The sequence below is a fragment of the Brassica napus genome, chromosome C8 (assembly GCF_020379485.1).
Source record: "Brassica napus cultivar Da-Ae chromosome C8, Da-Ae, whole genome shotgun sequence".
Taxonomy (NCBI): domain Eukaryota; kingdom Viridiplantae; phylum Streptophyta; class Magnoliopsida; order Brassicales; family Brassicaceae; genus Brassica; species Brassica napus.
The window spans coordinates 35,688,194-35,706,395 of NC_063451.1; the positions used below are offsets into that span (position 1 = coordinate 35,688,194).

At 39.5% G+C, this 18,202-nt stretch overlaps 2 protein-coding genes across 2 annotated transcripts; both read right to left on the reverse strand.

The window, feature by feature from the left end:
- Positions 1-2,328: 2,328 nt before the first annotated feature.
- Positions 2,329-3,840, reverse strand: LOC125591114. The gene is made up of 2 exons (XM_048764579.1): positions 2,824-3,840; positions 2,329-2,589 (listed from the first exon to the last, which is right to left on the reverse strand). Exons 1-2 carry the CDS (start codon positions 3,074-3,076, stop codon positions 2,456-2,458), a joined length of 387 nt encoding a protein of 128 aa, XP_048620536.1. The 5' UTR covers positions 3,077-3,840; the 3' UTR covers positions 2,329-2,455.
- A 2,563-nt stretch (positions 3,841-6,403) lies between these two features.
- On the reverse strand, positions 6,404-11,200 carry LOC125591113 (serine/threonine-protein kinase ZRK1-like). Its single transcript, XM_048764578.1, has one exon. It carries the CDS (start codon positions 10,269-10,271, stop codon positions 9,252-9,254), a length of 1,020 nt encoding a protein of 339 aa, XP_048620535.1. The 5' UTR covers positions 10,272-11,200; the 3' UTR covers positions 6,404-9,251.
- Positions 11,201-18,202: the final 7,002 nt, after the last annotated feature.

Below are 18,202 nucleotides of genomic sequence, written 5' to 3' on the forward strand. Positions count from 1 at the left end.
ACATATTTGTGACGACTGTATTGTAACCATTAACATTTGGTCACTAATTCGTCATAATATCTATATTGTGACTATAATATTTTTATTGTAACGAAATATTTTGTCACGATATTCTTATTTTTTTGTAGTGTAAGAATCCCACTATAAGAACCTCTCATTAATCATGCTCTTATATGTTATGATTTTTCTCCACATATATAGATTGGACCACTAAAGTTTCAGAAGAACATGCCATGTTTTATAATCTTCCGTATAAAAGTTAAACAATTATCTTAAATTAGTGTTCAAGAAGGGACACATTCAAAGTTTTCCATGGTGCTCCGCAGCTGCAGACCCAGAAATTATTTTATGGGGTGTCAATGAAAGTTGGGTTAACTCCCTTGAGGGATACGTTCTATTCACCGAGTTTAAATACCCAAAGTTGTTACACAATATCAGGATATACAAGATATACAAAGATCTTATCTAAACAGAATTAATTTGTTTGCGAAGAATATTCCATATTCTATCACCCTCCCGCAGTCGAATCGTGGGGTTGACGTACGGTTAGGCTGGTGCTGAATTCATTGAACAAACTGGTCGGGAGTCCTTTTGTAAAGACATCAGAAAACTGCAACGATGACGGTACAAACATGACCTTGACCTCACCGACAGCGACCTTCTCCCGGACGAAATGGATGTCTATTTCTATGTGCTTTGTGCGCTGATGACAAACTGGGTTGTGAGCAAGGTAGACTGAGCTGATGTTATCGCAATAAACAATGGAAGCTTTGGCGATTGGATGACTGAACTCAAGGAAAAGATTGCGGATCCAGGTGAGTTCTGCAACTGTGTTCGCCACACCCTTATATTCTGCTTCAGCACTTGATCTGGAGACAGTAGGTTGCCGTTTGGATGACCAGGAGACTAAGTTGGAGCCAATGTACATGCAGTAACCTGAGTTCGAGCGTCGAATGTCCGGACAGCCGGCCCAGTCAGCGTCTGAGTAAGCAACCAAGTTCGTGATCGAGCTTTTTGTGAGCTGTTGGCCGAGAGTCTTGGTTCCTTGAAGGTAGCGAATGATCCTCTTGAGAGCATGTAGATGTGGAACTCTCGGATCGTGCATATAGAGGCATATTTGGTGCACAGAGTTTTGACTGAAGATCCTCTTGAGAGCATGTAGATGTGGAACTCTCGGATCGTGCATATAGAGGCATATTTGCTAGTCTTCTGTATTGCGTTGGATCGGGGATCCTATCTCCATCATCTGCCGAGAGTTTTGACTGAAGATCAACAGGGGTTGCGAGTAGCTTGCAGTCTTCCATGCCCGTGCACTTGATAATGTATGTTGCATAGGCTTGTTGACTGAGATACCTGTCTTAGGTGAACTGTTTCTTTGGCTTTGTAATACCTGGCTTGGTTGTTTGCATCGAATGACCTGTCCTTGTATCAGTAACAGGAGCAGGAGACCGAGACGTGGTGGAAGTAGAAGGAAGTGTTTGAGTTGCGGTCTGAGGAACCTGAGGAGTGACCAAAGGAATAGGAGAAGATTGAAGAATCGTTTTGAAGATTGGTGAAGGCTCATCTGCAGTTTCAAGGAAGTGATAAGAAGCTGGTGACGAGTCTTTGATCGCTGCAGGGAAAATAGTTTCATCAAAATAAACATGGCGAGGAAGAATGATCTTCCTTGTCTTTAGATCAACACATCGGAAGCCCTTGTGATCAGATGGATATCTGAGAAAGAGACAGGGGGTAGACCTCGGTTCCAACTTATGAAGGTTAGAGTGATTGAGATTTGGAAAGCACAGGCAGCCAAAAACTTTTAAATGGTCATATCGAGGTTGTTTTTGAAAGAGGAGAGTGAAGGGTATCTGTCTGTTTATTGAGACTGAGGGAACAATGTTGAGAATGGGCACTGCAACGTTCATGGCTTCTGCCCAATAGCCATGAGATAAGTGAGCCTGAAAAAGAAGTGATCGGATTGAATTATTGATTGTCCTTATCATTCTTTCAGACTTACCATTTTGTTGAGATGTATGAGGGCAGGAAAAACGAAATTGGATCCCATTTGAGGCGAAGAAATTGTGAAAGTTGGTGTTTGTATATTCGCCTCCATTGTCACACTGCAAAGCCTGTATTTTTGTTTTGAATTGTGTCTCAACATAAGAAAAGAAAATAAGAAATTTGGAGAACACATCAGACTTGCGACGAAGTAGAAAAATCCATAAAAAGTGACTGTAGTCATCAAGAAACAAAACATAATATTTAATCCCACTGATGCTTGTAACATGAGATGTCCAAACATCTGAATGAATAAGCTCGAAAGGATGAGTTGTGGAGGAAACAGAGTTATGAAAAGGCAATTTATTGTGTTTCCCAAGTTGACAAGCCTCACAAGATGAAACAAGGCTGTCTTTATTACAAGAAATGAAATTTGAAGAACGTAAAGAAAGAAGAGAGTTGTTATTCAAATGAGCTAATCTCTTGTGCCATAAATCCGGCGAAATAGAAACCAAAGCAGTGGAGGTGGTCTGCGGTTGACTGGAAGGGAAAGAGTAGAGATTTCCAGTGCTGTTACTGCGCAGAAGAACCATCCGAGTTTTGAAGATCCTTCACAGAAAACCCAAACGGATCAAATTCCACAGAACAAAAATTATCTTTGGTAAATTTTCGAACAGAGATCAAGTTCTTGACAATCTGAGGAGTAATAAGCACATTATTAAGAAGCATTGGACGAGAATGTGTTTAGGAAAGTATTACCAGAGGAAATGACAGGAATCCTGGAACCATTGCCAACAATAACAGAATGATTAACATCTTTAATAATACCAGACTTGAGAATACCTTGATTTGCCGCCATATGAGAGGTTGCGCCAGAGTCCATGTACCAATCAGCAGCAGACGGATCAGCAAGCTGCATCGTGTTGAAGGCATGAGCGAAGTCTGTGGTGAGCTGCGGTGCATTGAATGTGAGGTTCGCTTGTTGATTCGTGACTGGTCGTGGACCAAGTACGCCTCGCGTGTTTTGGTTTTGCGGCATGAAAGGCCCCCAGTATGGAGGCTGCTGCCATTGTTGAAACGGTGAAGGCCAGTACATGTTGGGGTTCCAGTTGTTTTGCTGATTGCGGTTGTTGAAGTTGTTGCGACCTCTGGACTTGTTGTTGTTGTTGCGACGGTTCCCACGGTTGAAGTTGTTGCCTTGACGCGGTTGATTTGGAGAACTGGAGGGATTGTCTGCGACCAAACTAAATCGCAATAATTTGTTAATATAATATTTTTACTTTTTTATTAGTTTTGAGTTGTTTGTAATTTACATGAATATCAATAAACTAAAAAGAAAACTATTATAAGTAATAATATCCTGCCGACATAAATAGATCTTTGATTTTAAGTATAATAGTCATGGTTGATTCATTTACTAGTTGTTTGGATATATATTAAATTGTATTATTCGTCTAAATAGACAATAACTATTTTATTTTAATTAGGTCAAAATTCATTATGTATAATTTGATATATGTTATTTTGAGAAACAAATAGGAAAGTGTTGTCAAATCGATCGAAGTTGCATAAGTAAACACAATCGGTAATCTATTCAAAGTTTATGCATGTAAACAAATTTTTGTGACCAATCTAGATCATAATAATTTATTAATACATTTTTTACTTACTTATTAGTGTGAGTCGTTTGCAATTTATATACATAAAAATAAATAGAAGACTATTATAAGTAATAATATGTCACTGCTTAAATAGAACTCTTATTTTGAGTATAATAATCTCTCTCTCTCTCTCTCTCTCTCTCTCTTGGTTTGAAACTCTTTATGATTCTTTGTTGATTTGTGTTTAAAACTCTGTTGATTCTGCTTTTAGACTTCAATTTTTGTCAATGAGTTTCCTTGCTGATTTTTTTTTAGCCAATCTCGAATAAAACCATGATTATTCATATTTTTAATCATGAATCAAGGTTAATCGATCATGACGATGATAATATTAGTTGAGAAAAAGCAGCAGCAAATTCACAGCTTCACCGTGAATCCAGTTCCTCAAGCTCACTAGTGTATCCTTTACTTTGAATCATATAAAAATTCCTCCGCATTCTAGAGACCTCTCCTCCTACCTCTGCAATTTTCTCTCGTACGTTGAATGATGATGGAGGAATGAGTATGAAATAGGTGAAGAAGCTGCATAGAGGAAAACGAGAGGACATAGTTAAAAAGCCACAGTTAAACTTTCTTTGGGATGTATTGGATTAAGACCAGGAGAAGACAAGCTTCACATGATATATATGTTTGAAAGGAACTCAAGCATATAGAGAAACAGACCTGAAGCTACAAACATCTTTGGTGAGACTCTAAAACAGACTTATCTATCTATTATGCAAGTATTAGTAGTGAATATTGTTGTGAATCTTCTTGTCTTTCAAACTTTCTTTCATTATATATAATATTATATGAGGAACCTGTTTCCATAATAGTCCATGCAAAAATGTTACAAAAGTTGTGTAGAGGCTAAATCAGAACAAAGGATCTCTTAGATATGATCGCTTAAGATCTGTCTTCGATAACACCTTTGTACCATATGTAGAATCCTTCTTGCAGTACATGACAACTACAATCGAAGTTCTTGGTAGCTTTAAGGATCTGAGAAGAAGAAAAGTTTCGTATAGGAATGGTTTTACCTTTACAATCAGCATGAGTTCTTTGAGCAAGTTGCTTCCATTCTCCAAGAACCTCCCTTCCTTCTTTTTTCCTGAACTCAGATTCTTCTTCACCATCAAAACAGTTGATTAGTTGTCTGAGCAAAGATATCCAGTTCTCCTCGGTTTTTTTATTTGTTTAGTCGGTTTGACCACAGAAAACCTCGGTTGAAAAGTGAAGCTGAAAAGTCAAAAACTTTGCCCAGAGTTGTGGACTGGCTAATGTTATGTTCTCATGAAGCTGCTTAGAGAGTTAGAGATGAACATTTGTGATTAAACTCTGCAGAGTTGATATGAGATACATTAAAGAAACGTCATCAGAAGTTCATGCATGTAGCTTACCTGAGCACAAAGAGGAAGAACATAGTACAAGAGTATCAAAAACTTGGATACTTTCGCATTCAGAACTCCATGTCATGCAATATTAAAACAGGAATACGGGAAAACTAAACTCAAAATAGCATCCAAAATAGTTTCAGAAAGGTGTTCATTAGATCAGACATTACAATGCCACTGTAAGCCTTCTTTAAACCTATATGCTTGGAGAAATTAAGATTGCTAGAACGGTTTCAATTAGCCATAAGCTCCTTTAAGAAGATTCTTCAACCACATATAAATCCTGGATGTCTTTAAGAAGATTGCTGCAACTTACTTCAAGAGGTCTCCTCCCAAGAGTACAATGAATATTTCAAGCAATAACAGATCTATAAATGGTTGAATCCTGAGAGCCACGGACCAGCTGCTGTATCAACATAGTGATCTCTGAATCCGTTTAAGCTCCTTGGCGCCATCGATCATCTTTGGTCTCTTGTCCACTCCTCTCGCAGCATCTGAAGGTTATCTCAACAAACTTGTTCACCTTAAATCTTTCAGCCTCCACAATACTCGGTATATGGTCTCAATAAACTTTCCTTTCTCTTGCAACCCTCTTACATAGTTACGTATATCGACTCTGACTCTCCTCTGTTCTCTTCCACCGTGCCCTGCCAGTGCTTCTCTTCTCTCCGTGATTCAAGTTGTGTAGAGCCTCTCCTCAAAGACTATGTTTCTTCTGAGTGCGGCGGAGCTGAGACACTCCGCTGAGAGCCTCTTCCTCAGTCAAGCTTACTATCAACTTACCATGGCATTTCTCAGTTTCAGTTGGTTCCTACGATTTGCTGGTGTGCTCGGGTTTTGGGGACTTTCCCATTCTGCCGTTGCTGTCTCAGAGGTTTCTCATCTGCTGCTTTTGTTTTTCCATGCTTTGAGGACTCTCCGGAGTCTGCCTCTTCTTCAAACACGAGAAAGAGTCTTTTGCTTTGTTAGTGTGTGGAGTGGCCAGTTTCAGCCTGCAACCTACCGCCTGCTTCATCAGAGAGAGATCGTAAACAGCCAAGTGTAGTGTTTCGGGGAGGGATTGTGATCTTCGGAGCTTAATCCTCTGGACTCGTTTTTGTTTGGAGCTAGCTCATTGATGCTGATGGTCTTGGCCGGAGTTGTCAACCGCCTCCGCCTGTTGTGCTCTGAGCGACCCTCCATCTTCTCCTTGTCTGCTGGTCCATCTCGATGTTGACCTACCGTCTCTACATAAGTTGAATTCGTGACCTTGTTTGTTTAGTCCTAGCTTTTGTTTGTGTAACTTAGCTAGGCTTATCTTTGTTTCAGTGTTTTTTTTTACTTTTTTTGCAACACTTAGAAACCATCTAGCTTCAATAGCAGAATGGGATCCAAGTTTAATCTTGTATCAAATGTTCATTATTCATTAGTGATATTCACATTGTTAGCAAAAATAAGTTGAATGAAGTAGTTGTGTAAAATTGAATGAATAATATCTTTAGTACCAAATAGAAAAAGCTTATTTGTCCTAACCCTTTTGTATTCAACATGGATGCGTACATGTTCTCTTAAGAAAGCATGTATGAGAACTTTGAACTGCATAGCACATGAGATGTCCCATTCAGGCTTACATTTCTGATTAATTAATATGTAAAGCAAATGATGATACTGGCTTCACCATTGAAGTAAGATATTTTAACGCAAATTCCAATCCTTTGAGATGGTGGGTGGGAGACGCTAGATTTGAAGGCTTAATATAAATTATTATTATTTATAAAACATGTATGAAAATTAACTGAGATAACTCACTTCTTCTCTGATCTGCATGCATTTCTTCGACCTTGTCAAACCTCTATGATCTTATGTTAGTGCTTTAGTCTCTTTATGACACTTAAAGACTTTCTGTTATTGCTCTTTCGAGATTACTTATGTTATTGGCTTTTTCTAGTACTGTTAACACAAACAAAACCGGTTTTTATGAGACTTGCCTTTTGGCCTCTTGCTTGATCCATCATTATTGTTAGTCCATAGAATGTAATTGTTAAACCAATCTATTCCATAATCCTTATTTCCTATATGTTAAGACTTGCAATAGAGACAATATTGGTTACATATACGTGTATATACATATTTCTACTATAATAGATATTGAGTAAAAACAAAGCACTATATATTATAAAATCTGAACTGAGCCTAAGACATAATTTATATTGCTTGAACTCCGAACTAATGGTGCACAAAAAAAGAACTCTTTACTGATGTCTTCTCTCTTTCGTATTGATTTTAATTTAAGATTTCATTTCCATATCGTTGATTCTGATTATAATGGATGTGTATTACTCGTCTTCTTGAATTGATCAGCAGCATACAGTATATTGAGAATTGATGTCTTTGATCTATAATAAACTAGTCATAGGGTAATGATATGTTTCTCCGTTATGCTTTATTAGTGTAACATTATATCATTCGTCCAGCTAGAGTTATTGGGCTTCTTCGGCCCAAAACTAAAACCCTATAAAATCTCGCTCTACACTGATTATCATATCATCGCGAACGAGTCGGTAGCTACATAGCCCAAGTGTTTACATTTTTGCTTCATCTCCAAGTTCAATCATTGGTTCTTTCATCTTCATTATTATCTTTTCATTATTTGATCAGAGATCTGAACTTTCTATAGTTTGTTGATTTGATCTGAGATTTGATTAGATCTTTCAGATTAATGTGCCTTTCTTTCAATATGACGTTGATTTAATTCTTTCCATATTTCGTTTCCATGTTTTATGATTTCAGAGAGATTTGAGATTTTTTACTTTACTGATTATATTTCGTTAATGCCTTGATTTCGTGGAGATTTATGTGACTCGATCTTTCCTTATCCGCTGATTTTGTGTTGAGTAACTTTTATATCTTTAACATTTAATTTCCTCTATCCTCTATAATATTTAAACCTACAATTGTAACCGCACAACAAAACTCATTCTCAAAACCAGTCATAAGCCTTTAAATAAGCGACAACCTTTGTAGCTTTGGGTCACAAGAAATGTGGTTTATGTAACGGACCCGATTGAATCACTAGTTTAGCTTGTGTGTTACGTCTGTTTTATTGTTTCTAAAAATGTGTTTTGAATGCCATCTCTTTTTAATAACCTCGAAATTCGAATCAAATTCTGTGCAGTTCAATAATACCACGACTAGGAGTGGGAAATGTGTAGTCGACTTGGGCATCTTGGTCCACTAGATACAAATGCTGTTCACATAGGAGCGATGAAATTTTACGGAAAAGATTAGCAAAATAAGGAGATGAGATCATGGAAGACCAAAGCCTTGAGACGCACTTGAGCTCCATCAATAAAATCGCCGGCAATCTAGCCAGGATCTTCATCAGCACATCCCCAGGGAGCTCTGGAATGACGACGGCTACGGGGATAAAATTGGGCTTGAAAAGAGCTCTTCTATTACGTTTCATCATCTTCTTCCGCAAACCTTTCACCGCAGCTATACAAAAAGACAATCCCACGGCTCTGATTTTTTTTTTTCTTGTGAGTCAACCTAGGGAAGTAGGCATGTACTTTATACAAAAACAAGAACTGATCACCGGAAAGAATTGTATTATTTCCATTTTTTATGGAATTTGTTTTGGGTCAAAATATCATATTTACGCGATAATTCGAAAAGTACCAGATTTATAGTTTAGCATTTGAAAACACATCTGTAATTACATTGTCTTGAAAACTAAACTTCTTCAATGTAATAAGATATTATTATCCAAATTTAAATTACAAAATTACAAATTTTAATAACTAAATAGATATTTCAAAATTACATTATTATGATTATTCATGTTTAAGATAAATATATGCTTAAGATATAAATATATTATTTACTATTTAAATCTCTTAAAATTGTATTGATAAATACGAAAGATTTTTATAAATTTTATAAAAGCTATTGCTACAATTAAGTTTGTTGAGCTTGTTTGTTGTTCTAAACTACAAAAAGACATAGGTTTGTAATGTCATAATGATTAATCCTACTAGTGAAATGAACATATTCTTATCAATCTATTATGGGATCAGAGCCAAGATCCAAATCCTGTTTATTTTTCTTCAGCCAACTTTCTTCCTGGATGTCTTTAAGAAGATTGCTGCAACTTACTTCAAGAGGTCTTCTCCCACGAGTTTAATGAATATTTCAAGCAAAAACAGATATATATATATATATAAATGTTGAATCCTGAGAGCTAGGATCAGCTGCTGTATCAACATAGTGATCTCTGAATCCGTTTAAGCTCCTTGGCGACATCAATCATCTTCGGTCTCTTCTCCACACTCCTCTCACAGCATCTGAAGGCAAGCTCAATAAACTTGTCCACTTGAAATCTTTCAACCTCCACAATATCTCTCACTCCAACCCGGTATATGGTCTCAATGAACTCTCCTTTCTCTTGTAACCCTCTTACATAGTTACGTATATCGATGAAGCGCGCATCAGACCGAGGAGCCATGCCATGTCTTCCAATTAGAAGAACAATCATAAAGATTCCAAAGCTATAAACATCAGCATACTCTGTAACAATACTCGTATGTAGATAAGAAGGATCTAAATATCCGGGCCATCCCATCACTTGATCTTCCATTTGAGACTTCCCCTCAGGGAGAGTTAGAGCAAGGGAAAAATCAGACAGCTTAGCTGTCCAGTTCTTGTCCAAGAAAACATTCATGGGAGTTATGTTTCTGTGTACAATGATCCTAGGGAACTCTGTGTGTAGATAAGTAACCGCACTGGCTATCTCCTTAGCCACCTTTAGTCTTACATCCCAAGGTAAGAACTCTGTATCCTTGGAACCTATACCTCCTTGGTGTCCTAATGCTCCGTTCTCGGCGTGTTCAAACACCAGAACTGGACAAGGGAACTCGAGACAGCATCCCAACAGCTTCAGGAAGTTGATGTGATTGGTAACACGAGCAGATATGACAACGTCGTTGTAAACAGCTCCAATTCCATCTCCATCCCCTCTGACTTTCTCCTCAGGATACATCTTGATCATGTAAGATCGATCTTCAATGCTACCGGTGAACCAAGTGTAGTAAAGGTCACTCGTTACATAGCGGCTTGGATCAAATCCATTTGTGGCCTTGAGGATCTGATCAGAAGAGAAGCTTCGGATAGGATTGGTTTTACCGTTGCATCCAACAATGAGCTCTTTGAGAAAAGTGCTTCCGTTGTCCAAGAACCATTGTTTCCTCCTCTCTTTTCCCTTGTTTCTCCAGAACTTCATGGTCTTCTTCAGATCAATAAAATTTTATGGCAGTCAAAGTTGCCTTCTGGTGAAGATAGTGTTGAATCTGAGGCCATTAATGTTTCAGAAAGTCAACTTTTATTAGTCAACAAGTTTGAAAACTCACTCTTCTGCACATGGGAGTCTGAATGGTCAACACAAAACATTTCATGAGGTTTCAGCTTTGAGCCTAATCCTGATAAACAGTTTCAGCAAGAACCATCTCAAGCAGGTCCTTGAAACTTTGCTCCTGCTTTCAGAACCTAAAGTTTTTTTTTGGTCTAAATGTTAAGAACAGTACCTAAAGTTAGATTAATCATGTACCCTCTTAAGTCTTTTCTTAATCAAAATGAAGTTTTTTGCACCAAACATATTACTATAAAAGGAAAGTAATCAGCAATACAAAACCTTAGTATGAGCATAATCTCAATCTTAAATAATCTAACCATCCTCGAGCTAGTGATCCTTGTTCTATTATTAGCTTAATCTCTTTTGCCACCAAAATCATCTTTGGCCTATATTTATTCCTCTTCTCGCAGCATCTCAGTGCCAGGTCAAGAAACGTTCTCATCTGACCAACCCCATGTTAAAATCTGACAGACCATTTGATATTCAACCAAGTATGGTTGTCTTCCCATCAGAAGAACCAACATAAAGATTCCAAAAACTAAACACATCTGAATATGCCATCAGTATCCCAAGAGAGGATTGTCTAGGATTCTTAGAACAGACGCTGCGTTTAAGAGCAAAGAGAGGAAAGCCAACCATGAAAAGTACAACACTTTGCGGCCAAAAGCTGTTCTTAAAGCACTTGATGATGCTATCAAAGAGCACATGGAAGGTTTTAACTGGTGGAAGGGTGTGTGTATGTTCATCTCAATTGCTCAAGGCTCTAACGAAGGCATTGATCTCTCTAACGTTTTGCTTATGGTAACAGGAAAAGAATGTGGTGACCGTGTTTAGTGCACCAAACTATTGCTACCAGTGTGGAAACTTTGCAGCGCTTCTAGAGATAAAAGACAAGGAGCATAAAATCATGCTCCAATACCTTACCAATAAGCTTCTCCAAATCATTACAGGGGTAGAGCTGATGTCTGTCTGTGCCAAATAAGATCAACATCATAAGTCGGAACGCAAAACCGTTTCAGTTTTGAACATATGGAAACAGCGTGGATTGTCTCCTTAAGGGAGACTCACTCACATATTCTAAAACAGATCCAAAAAACTGGAGAAAACGACACGACATCAAAGCTCTGAGCATTATTCCAAAACCGTATCAATAATTTTCCATATTAAACCTGCAGTAGGATATAGTTTCTGAAAATTGTAGAATTTTCATAGAAAATGAACTTCAGGGTTTGGTCCTGGTCTTTTTCTGTGCTGAGAAAACAGAGACAAGACAGCAAAGAGGAAGGCAGATCGGCTTCTTGGGATGATGACGATGATGTCTAGGTTTGACATTGCCATGACGAGAGCACGACAAAGAGACATAATAACGACAAGTCTTTAAACTCTGATTTGTCTTGACATTAGGGTAAGTTGTTTTTTCACTGCAAGAAAAATAAACCACCAGAAACAGAGAAGGGAACAAAGGAAGCAGAGTAATATACAAACTAGGTGTTACCGTGAGCTGAACCAGAATTCATGAGCACAGCGTTAGTTCTTTTTGTATTGTGTAGTATGACTTAGGTCGTCTAAGGCACCTTCAGTGACATAACTTAAATAATTTGCCTTGAGTAGCAAGGAAAAGATTCGGATATTTATTTCATGTCTACAAACAAGACTTTAATCAAATACACAAACAACAAAACATAGAAATGATTAAGTATTTAAATTGGATTATCATTTCAAAGTTTTGTTTATGTGCTACAGAAATGTTATAGAAGAGCTAGGACTGGAAAGGTAGATTACAATTACAATATATTACTATCATCGAAAAATTTAGGCAATTCCTCTAATGTAAAAGTCTTAACTTTAAGAGTGGAACCGTGTTAGAATATTTTTACTACAAGTGCCAAGACACAATGAAGCCTGCTCGACGGTTGGTGTATAAAAGTAGATTGATATTGGTAATAAAAAAAAGGATATTGGTAAATATTTTCCTAAAAGAGAAAGGAAAAAGGCAAGAATTACTATTATTATTTATTTTAAGAATTATTGAAAAGGGGAAAAGGTACGATTCTCTGCGAGTTCTGTTTTTAATATAAAGTACATTATGCTTATGTTTAACCCGTTGACTAGCAAAATAAAAGTAGAAGCTCGCAAACCGAGAGAAGAAGATGAAACATGTAATAGAAGGGTGCTTTCCAAGCCCGATTCAAGACATGTTGCAGTTCAAGTGTGTCTCTAGCTCTGGTATTCCATCATCTCATCTCGTTATTTTCCTGATCTTTTTCTTAAAGCTTCATCGTCTACGCTAAGTGAACGGCTTTTGTTCATGTACTTAGTCGACAAGGATGGCCAGGGCGACTATGCCCTGCTCACTATATTGATTAAGAACATGAAGGCGACCATCCATGATGTCCACAAATATGTGACCATACCAGGAATGGGAGGAGGGTGCTTTGTGAATGCTCTACGTGGATTGATGTGTTGAAGAATTGGGACAAGTGTGCGGATCTGTAACCTCACAACTAAGCAGCACGTGGAGTTGCCAATAGTTGTATCGAGCATCTCGGGAGATGATTCCAATATGTGGAACCACTTTGGAACGATTCTGTTCAGGAGGAATACAAAGTGATTAGCGTAACTTGGAAAGGCTTTGGAGGAGAATCAACCAAAGCTTAGCTCCGCATCGTAATGTAACATTCCGACTTGTGATATATGGAAAGACTTAAGAGAACTGATTTGGTTATCTATATCACCAAAGTTGACTTACCTTTTTCGTCACACATCCGTTTAGAACTCCAGAGTTAAGCGTGCTTGAGCTGGAGTAGTGAAATCTGGAGTAGTGGAAGGATGATGACCTATCGGGAAGTGATTCGCGATGCCATGCGAATGAGGCCAAAATACGGAAAAAGGTCAGTAAACATGACTTTCGGGCCTTGGAAAAATTAATGCACCGACCATTGAATGGGATGGGGCCCACAGACCGAGAGAGCGGGTGTGGGTGGCCCATTAGCCGTGGGCTGTCGGGACGTTATACGTCCTTGCTCGTAAGGTAGCTCCATGGACGTTGTCTTGTATTATGGTGCATGGACTGGTGAGAATACATTTGTCGTGGGTTTTGGAGGATGAGAGTCAATGGTCCAACTAAAGACTTTTTATTTACCTATTTCAGACATCGATCTAGTCATCCCAGGTGAGTTGTCTGTGCAGGGTACTAGTCGTGAGGGTACGGTTAGGGTCTCTCTAAGACTGGTTACTGGTTATTGCATGCCATTTACGATCTGGATAGTGTTAAGATGACAGAAGGGGTTATATTGCCCGAACTGCGGGAGCGCCTCCCTTTTGAGACTGAGTCTTTGCATACGACTTACTGGGATGATTTTGAGAGCAATATGTATTTGGAAGCCTGAGTTACTTCTGTTTATTGGCAAACTTAAAAAAAAGATTATATGTATGCCTTCATATATGTCTATCACAACATCTCAAGCGTATAAGAACTTGTGTCTTCCCGTAAGCACTTACATGGGGAAGCTTCTCTAGATTGTGAACGTTCTTCGTTTATTTGTCTTACATTTTCACTGTAAGATTTTGAAGTGCGGTTTGAGTCTTTCATATACTGGATTCGCAACTGGAAATTTGATTTCTTGCATAGTGTTTTTATCAAAAACTTTTTAAGCTTATGTCTCTATAATTATATTTTGTTGAACTATATGTATGGAATTTATCAGCTTGCACAACGGCAGTTTCAGACTGTAAATTTTTACGGGTTTGGTGGGTATATTTAGTTATTATTTTGTGTCAGAAATGTTGAGCTTCCAAATGCTTAATAGACAATCAAGTGAAGAAAGTTCAAGATGGGATGGGCTCTGCTTTTTGGCTTGATGAAACCTCTTCACTTTCTTCGTTAGGTCTTCTTAGAAGTGTGGCTCCCTGTGTGTAACTAGTGCATAGAGCTTTGGTGGGTCTGCTGTTAATTCAGACAACACTCATCATGAACATTAACAACAAAAGTAACCTTGTCATTCCTACCAACCAGTTCTGGAACAACGATGATCATCAAACAAAAGAGCTAGTGGAAGGCAGTAAAGAAGAGCCTCTCTTCATCCCTTCTTTGCTAAACGAAAAGACATGTAAACCAAACTGGAAAGTTTTTTTCTCTAATATGAACTGGTCGTTGTATTGAGAAGTAGCTGGTTACAACACTCTTTAAGTAGCAAGACTTTTTAAAACAAGTATATGTAAAAGCGAATGAGCTCAACTTATTAGAAGAGTGATGTTTGGATGCTTTTGCTGGAATCTATTGTTATGAGTTATGCTTTATAAGAAAATGGGTTTCTCTACGGCCCATTTGACAAAAACCTAGGGTTTCCTTCCTCTTTTCCTATAAAAAAAACTGCAGCCCTGTGATAACCCGCCCTTCGGGATAAGAATGGTCGAGACAACAGATTGGCCGAACATCAACTTGGTGGTCGAATCGCGGGGATAAAGATCGATCGGGAAATTTCGAAGAACGTGGTGGTCGAAGAATTGATCGTGAGTGAACTATGAGTCGAATAAGCTGCTCGACCATAGTTAGAAGATGTCTTAGATTGATCAGACGGACGTTTTGGAAGCATCACATTTTTGGAAGCACGACGTTTTAGAAGCTCGACGGTTTAGAAGCATGACGTTTTTTAACCACGAAGTAATCCTCAAAACTTCGTATCGGTAATGTATATTATGTTGAAAACATAATACGTTGGAAGCATGACGGGAATCAAGCTTGACGGGATCGAAGCACGATGGGAAAACCCAAAATTGGACGAACCCTAATTTCGGTATTCTGTAATATTTTTCGGAGAAGCCGGAGGCTCGGGAAATATTACCGTCAAGGTTATAATGGAGTCTGGAGTTTATTAAAAATATTCAGAACATCAGAATGGGAGTAGAAAAAATATTCGGGATTGATCGCGGGTCAGAAATTTGCCGGAAAGACCGAAATCAGGCCAAATGGACCGAGAAGCTCGAGGTGGCTTGATCTAAGGGATCCGGACGTGGTGTCAACAATTTAACCTGCTGAGTGTCAACAGAAGAAGGAGGTGTAGACGTGCATGAAGCAGTTCCATGCAGCTTGACACACAGAAGCACGAGATGTCGCCGTGTCTGCAACCGCAGCATGCTGATCGACATGTGGGCACCGTGTGTCGCCGTCCATGTGATCCAGACATGCTGATGGACATCTGGTCGTCCAGGCAGGATAAGAGGTGTCACTTTGCATGAGCCCTAGCCATGCTGAAAGACATGTGGAGCACGAGGTGCCGCCGCGCATGCAACCGGAACCATGCGGAGCGACACATGGGCGGCCACCAACTTGAATCTGATTGGCTGGTGTTTTCTATAAATACCCAGCCACCTCCTTCAGTTTCAGACATCCAGAACACACCAAAGCCACTTCAAAAACGTGGCTAGAGAGAGAGAGAGAGAGAGAGAGAGAGAGAGAGAGAGAGAGAGAGAGAGAGAGAGAGAGAGAGAGAGAGAGAGAGAGAGAGAGAGAAAGTGGTCGATTTAAGAGTATGGTCGATTCTGAACACCGATACTCCACCGAGAAGGCCAGTTTCGTCCAATCAACGATTCTCTACGATTTTGACGTGAAAGCTCTGTCCAATTCAATCCGTCCAAGCCAGTCATATTCTCCTACAATCAAGCGGAGGTGCCGTCCGGAGTTAGTTCAGATCCACATGTTCAGATCAGTCGAAGTTCTGCTCGATACTCCGCCGGGAAGTCCGAAGAACTGTCCAGGAGCTAAAAGAGGTTCTGTCCGAGTCCAGATCAGTCCGTCCAGACCTGTTAGTGTCTTCATGATGAAGCCAAGGTTATGTCCAAGTCGAGATCAGTCCAGTCCAGTCAAGACGTTCATCTTGGGTTTTGGCCATGTCCTCTTCGATCAACCAGCTGCTTGTCGCCTAGAACACTGTGAGCTGGCATGTTTGAATTCCACTTGGAATTTAGGGTAGATCGAGTCGCATATAGATTAGAAAGATCACGCTATTGAATGGTAGAGTCCTTAGGGTTATTTTATTTATGGAACCGGACTCAGTTTAGCATGGGCTAAGCTGAGATGAATGGAATTAAGACTGAGTTAATAACCTGACTAGGACTAGGGCTAGGATGCATCATGTTTTCTATTCTTGTGTGTTGTTATGGTTGAGTGCAGGTTCCCATTATCTTTAAAGATAGTTTCTCAGCGGGAGGCTGAACTATATGGGTAACGGTTTGATTGAGTTGTTTAGTATTGATATTGTTGTTTAGTAGTTAATACTAAGGTCTTAGGCCATATAGGCCGGACTACTGGTACTATTGGTTAGTCTTGTTGAGTCAAGAGTCTAGTTAGGATCTTGAACTTTATCTTTAGGTTAGGTTCTAGATTGAGTTTGTGTTGTGTGAGTGTGCCGACAGTATGTGTGTAACCCGCCCATACTAGGCTTGTTTAGGGGTGATTAGTGTTTCCTCGGCCTCGTACCCAGCGGGTTCAAGGAAACCCCTTATTCGCTGGATCAGGAAGACTCAGACGAACGGGGTCATGTCCTATGGCTGAGTATTACACGACGGTGTAATGAGGCAGTGACCCGAAGGACTGTGGGCTGTCGCGCGGTGACCCGAAGGACTGTGGGCTGCGGTCGGTTGAAAGTTCTTTCTTCTGGCCTTTGTGGTAGGGAGATAGGATATTGCCGATAGAGAGGAGGAACACGAAGTCACCAGGGCCCAGGTTAGAGTGTTGTGTTAGTGTGTCGTAGAGGGTTATGGAACCCTCGAGTTAATGTAGCATCGATATACGGTGTTATGAATTAGATCGAGTCTTGGTAGTTACTATCTTATTATTATTGTGATTGTGGTTGATTGATTTGCTTGCAGGTTTCTGACAGTAAGTCTTAATTCTGGCTCAGGTACCGGATTAGGGTTGGTGTGTATTTCGTTAGTGTAGGCCTGACGTTGGCATTTATGTGTTTGAGTGATTGCTTGTGAAGGGTGGTGGATATTAAAGCTATGTGGTATCATTGGTTGGCTGATCATGTTCTTGTCTGATTGTTGGTCGACCGGTTAATGATACTTGTATGGTCTAAGGGTCTAACACTACATGAGTACTGAACTCAAGCGTATATATGGTTAACCAGAGATTGGTTGTTGACTTGTTTTAGTGCAGGTTCCCGTTACTTTGAAGTTAGATCATGGCAGGAGGCCAAGTCGGTTTGCTTAGCCTTAGCTTATATTGCATGCTAGGGCTAGATTGATTGTTATTTTGGGTTGTCTGGGTTAGAGTCTAGGTTGCGGGTAGAGGCCCCCAGCTCACTGAGTAATACTAGATTACTCATCCAACTCTGTTTTTCTTTTTGCAGGTCGCTTTAGGTAAGGATGATCGGATTGCTTGGTGCTAGACGTTAGGACCGCCGGAGTAGATTTCATGCCTTTTGTAAACGGTATTGTGTTATGTGTTTTGTTGGCTCGATTTGGCATTAGGCCGGGCCCAGTCTTGAATTATTTCAATGTATGGATATTTCTTGAATTAATAAAGTAATTGTTTTGTATGCGCTTCATGAGTACTCTGATATTTGACTACTTCGGTCTAACACAACGTTAGGTCGTAGTACGGGTTGAAAAGCCTTAGGCCTCGATCTAACATAAAACGCTAACTCTAGGTACGGGTTGCAAAGCCTTGTGCCTTGACGCAGCGGGACGAGTTAGTGGATGAACTGGTCGAGGTCGTGGAGTAAATTTTGTGACTCTGACCGGATCATCCCTAACCCGTCACCTAGCGCTTCCGGACCATGGTGTTGGGTTGGACGGTC

Bases quoted from the DNA above. Each gene is read 5' to 3' on its own strand.
- LOC125591114 (XM_048764579.1), bottom strand. From the start codon at position 3,076: ATGTACTGGCCTTCACCGTTTCAACAATGGCAGCAGCCTCCATACTGG. The intron at 2,590-2,823 runs GTATTCTCAAGT...TTTTCTGTGAAG, and splicing joins TCATATGGCGGCAAATCAAG to GATCTTCAAAACTCGGATGG.
- LOC125591113 (XM_048764578.1), bottom strand. From the start codon at position 10,271: ATGAAGTTCTGGAGAAACAAGGGAAAAGAGAGGAGGAAACAATGGTTC.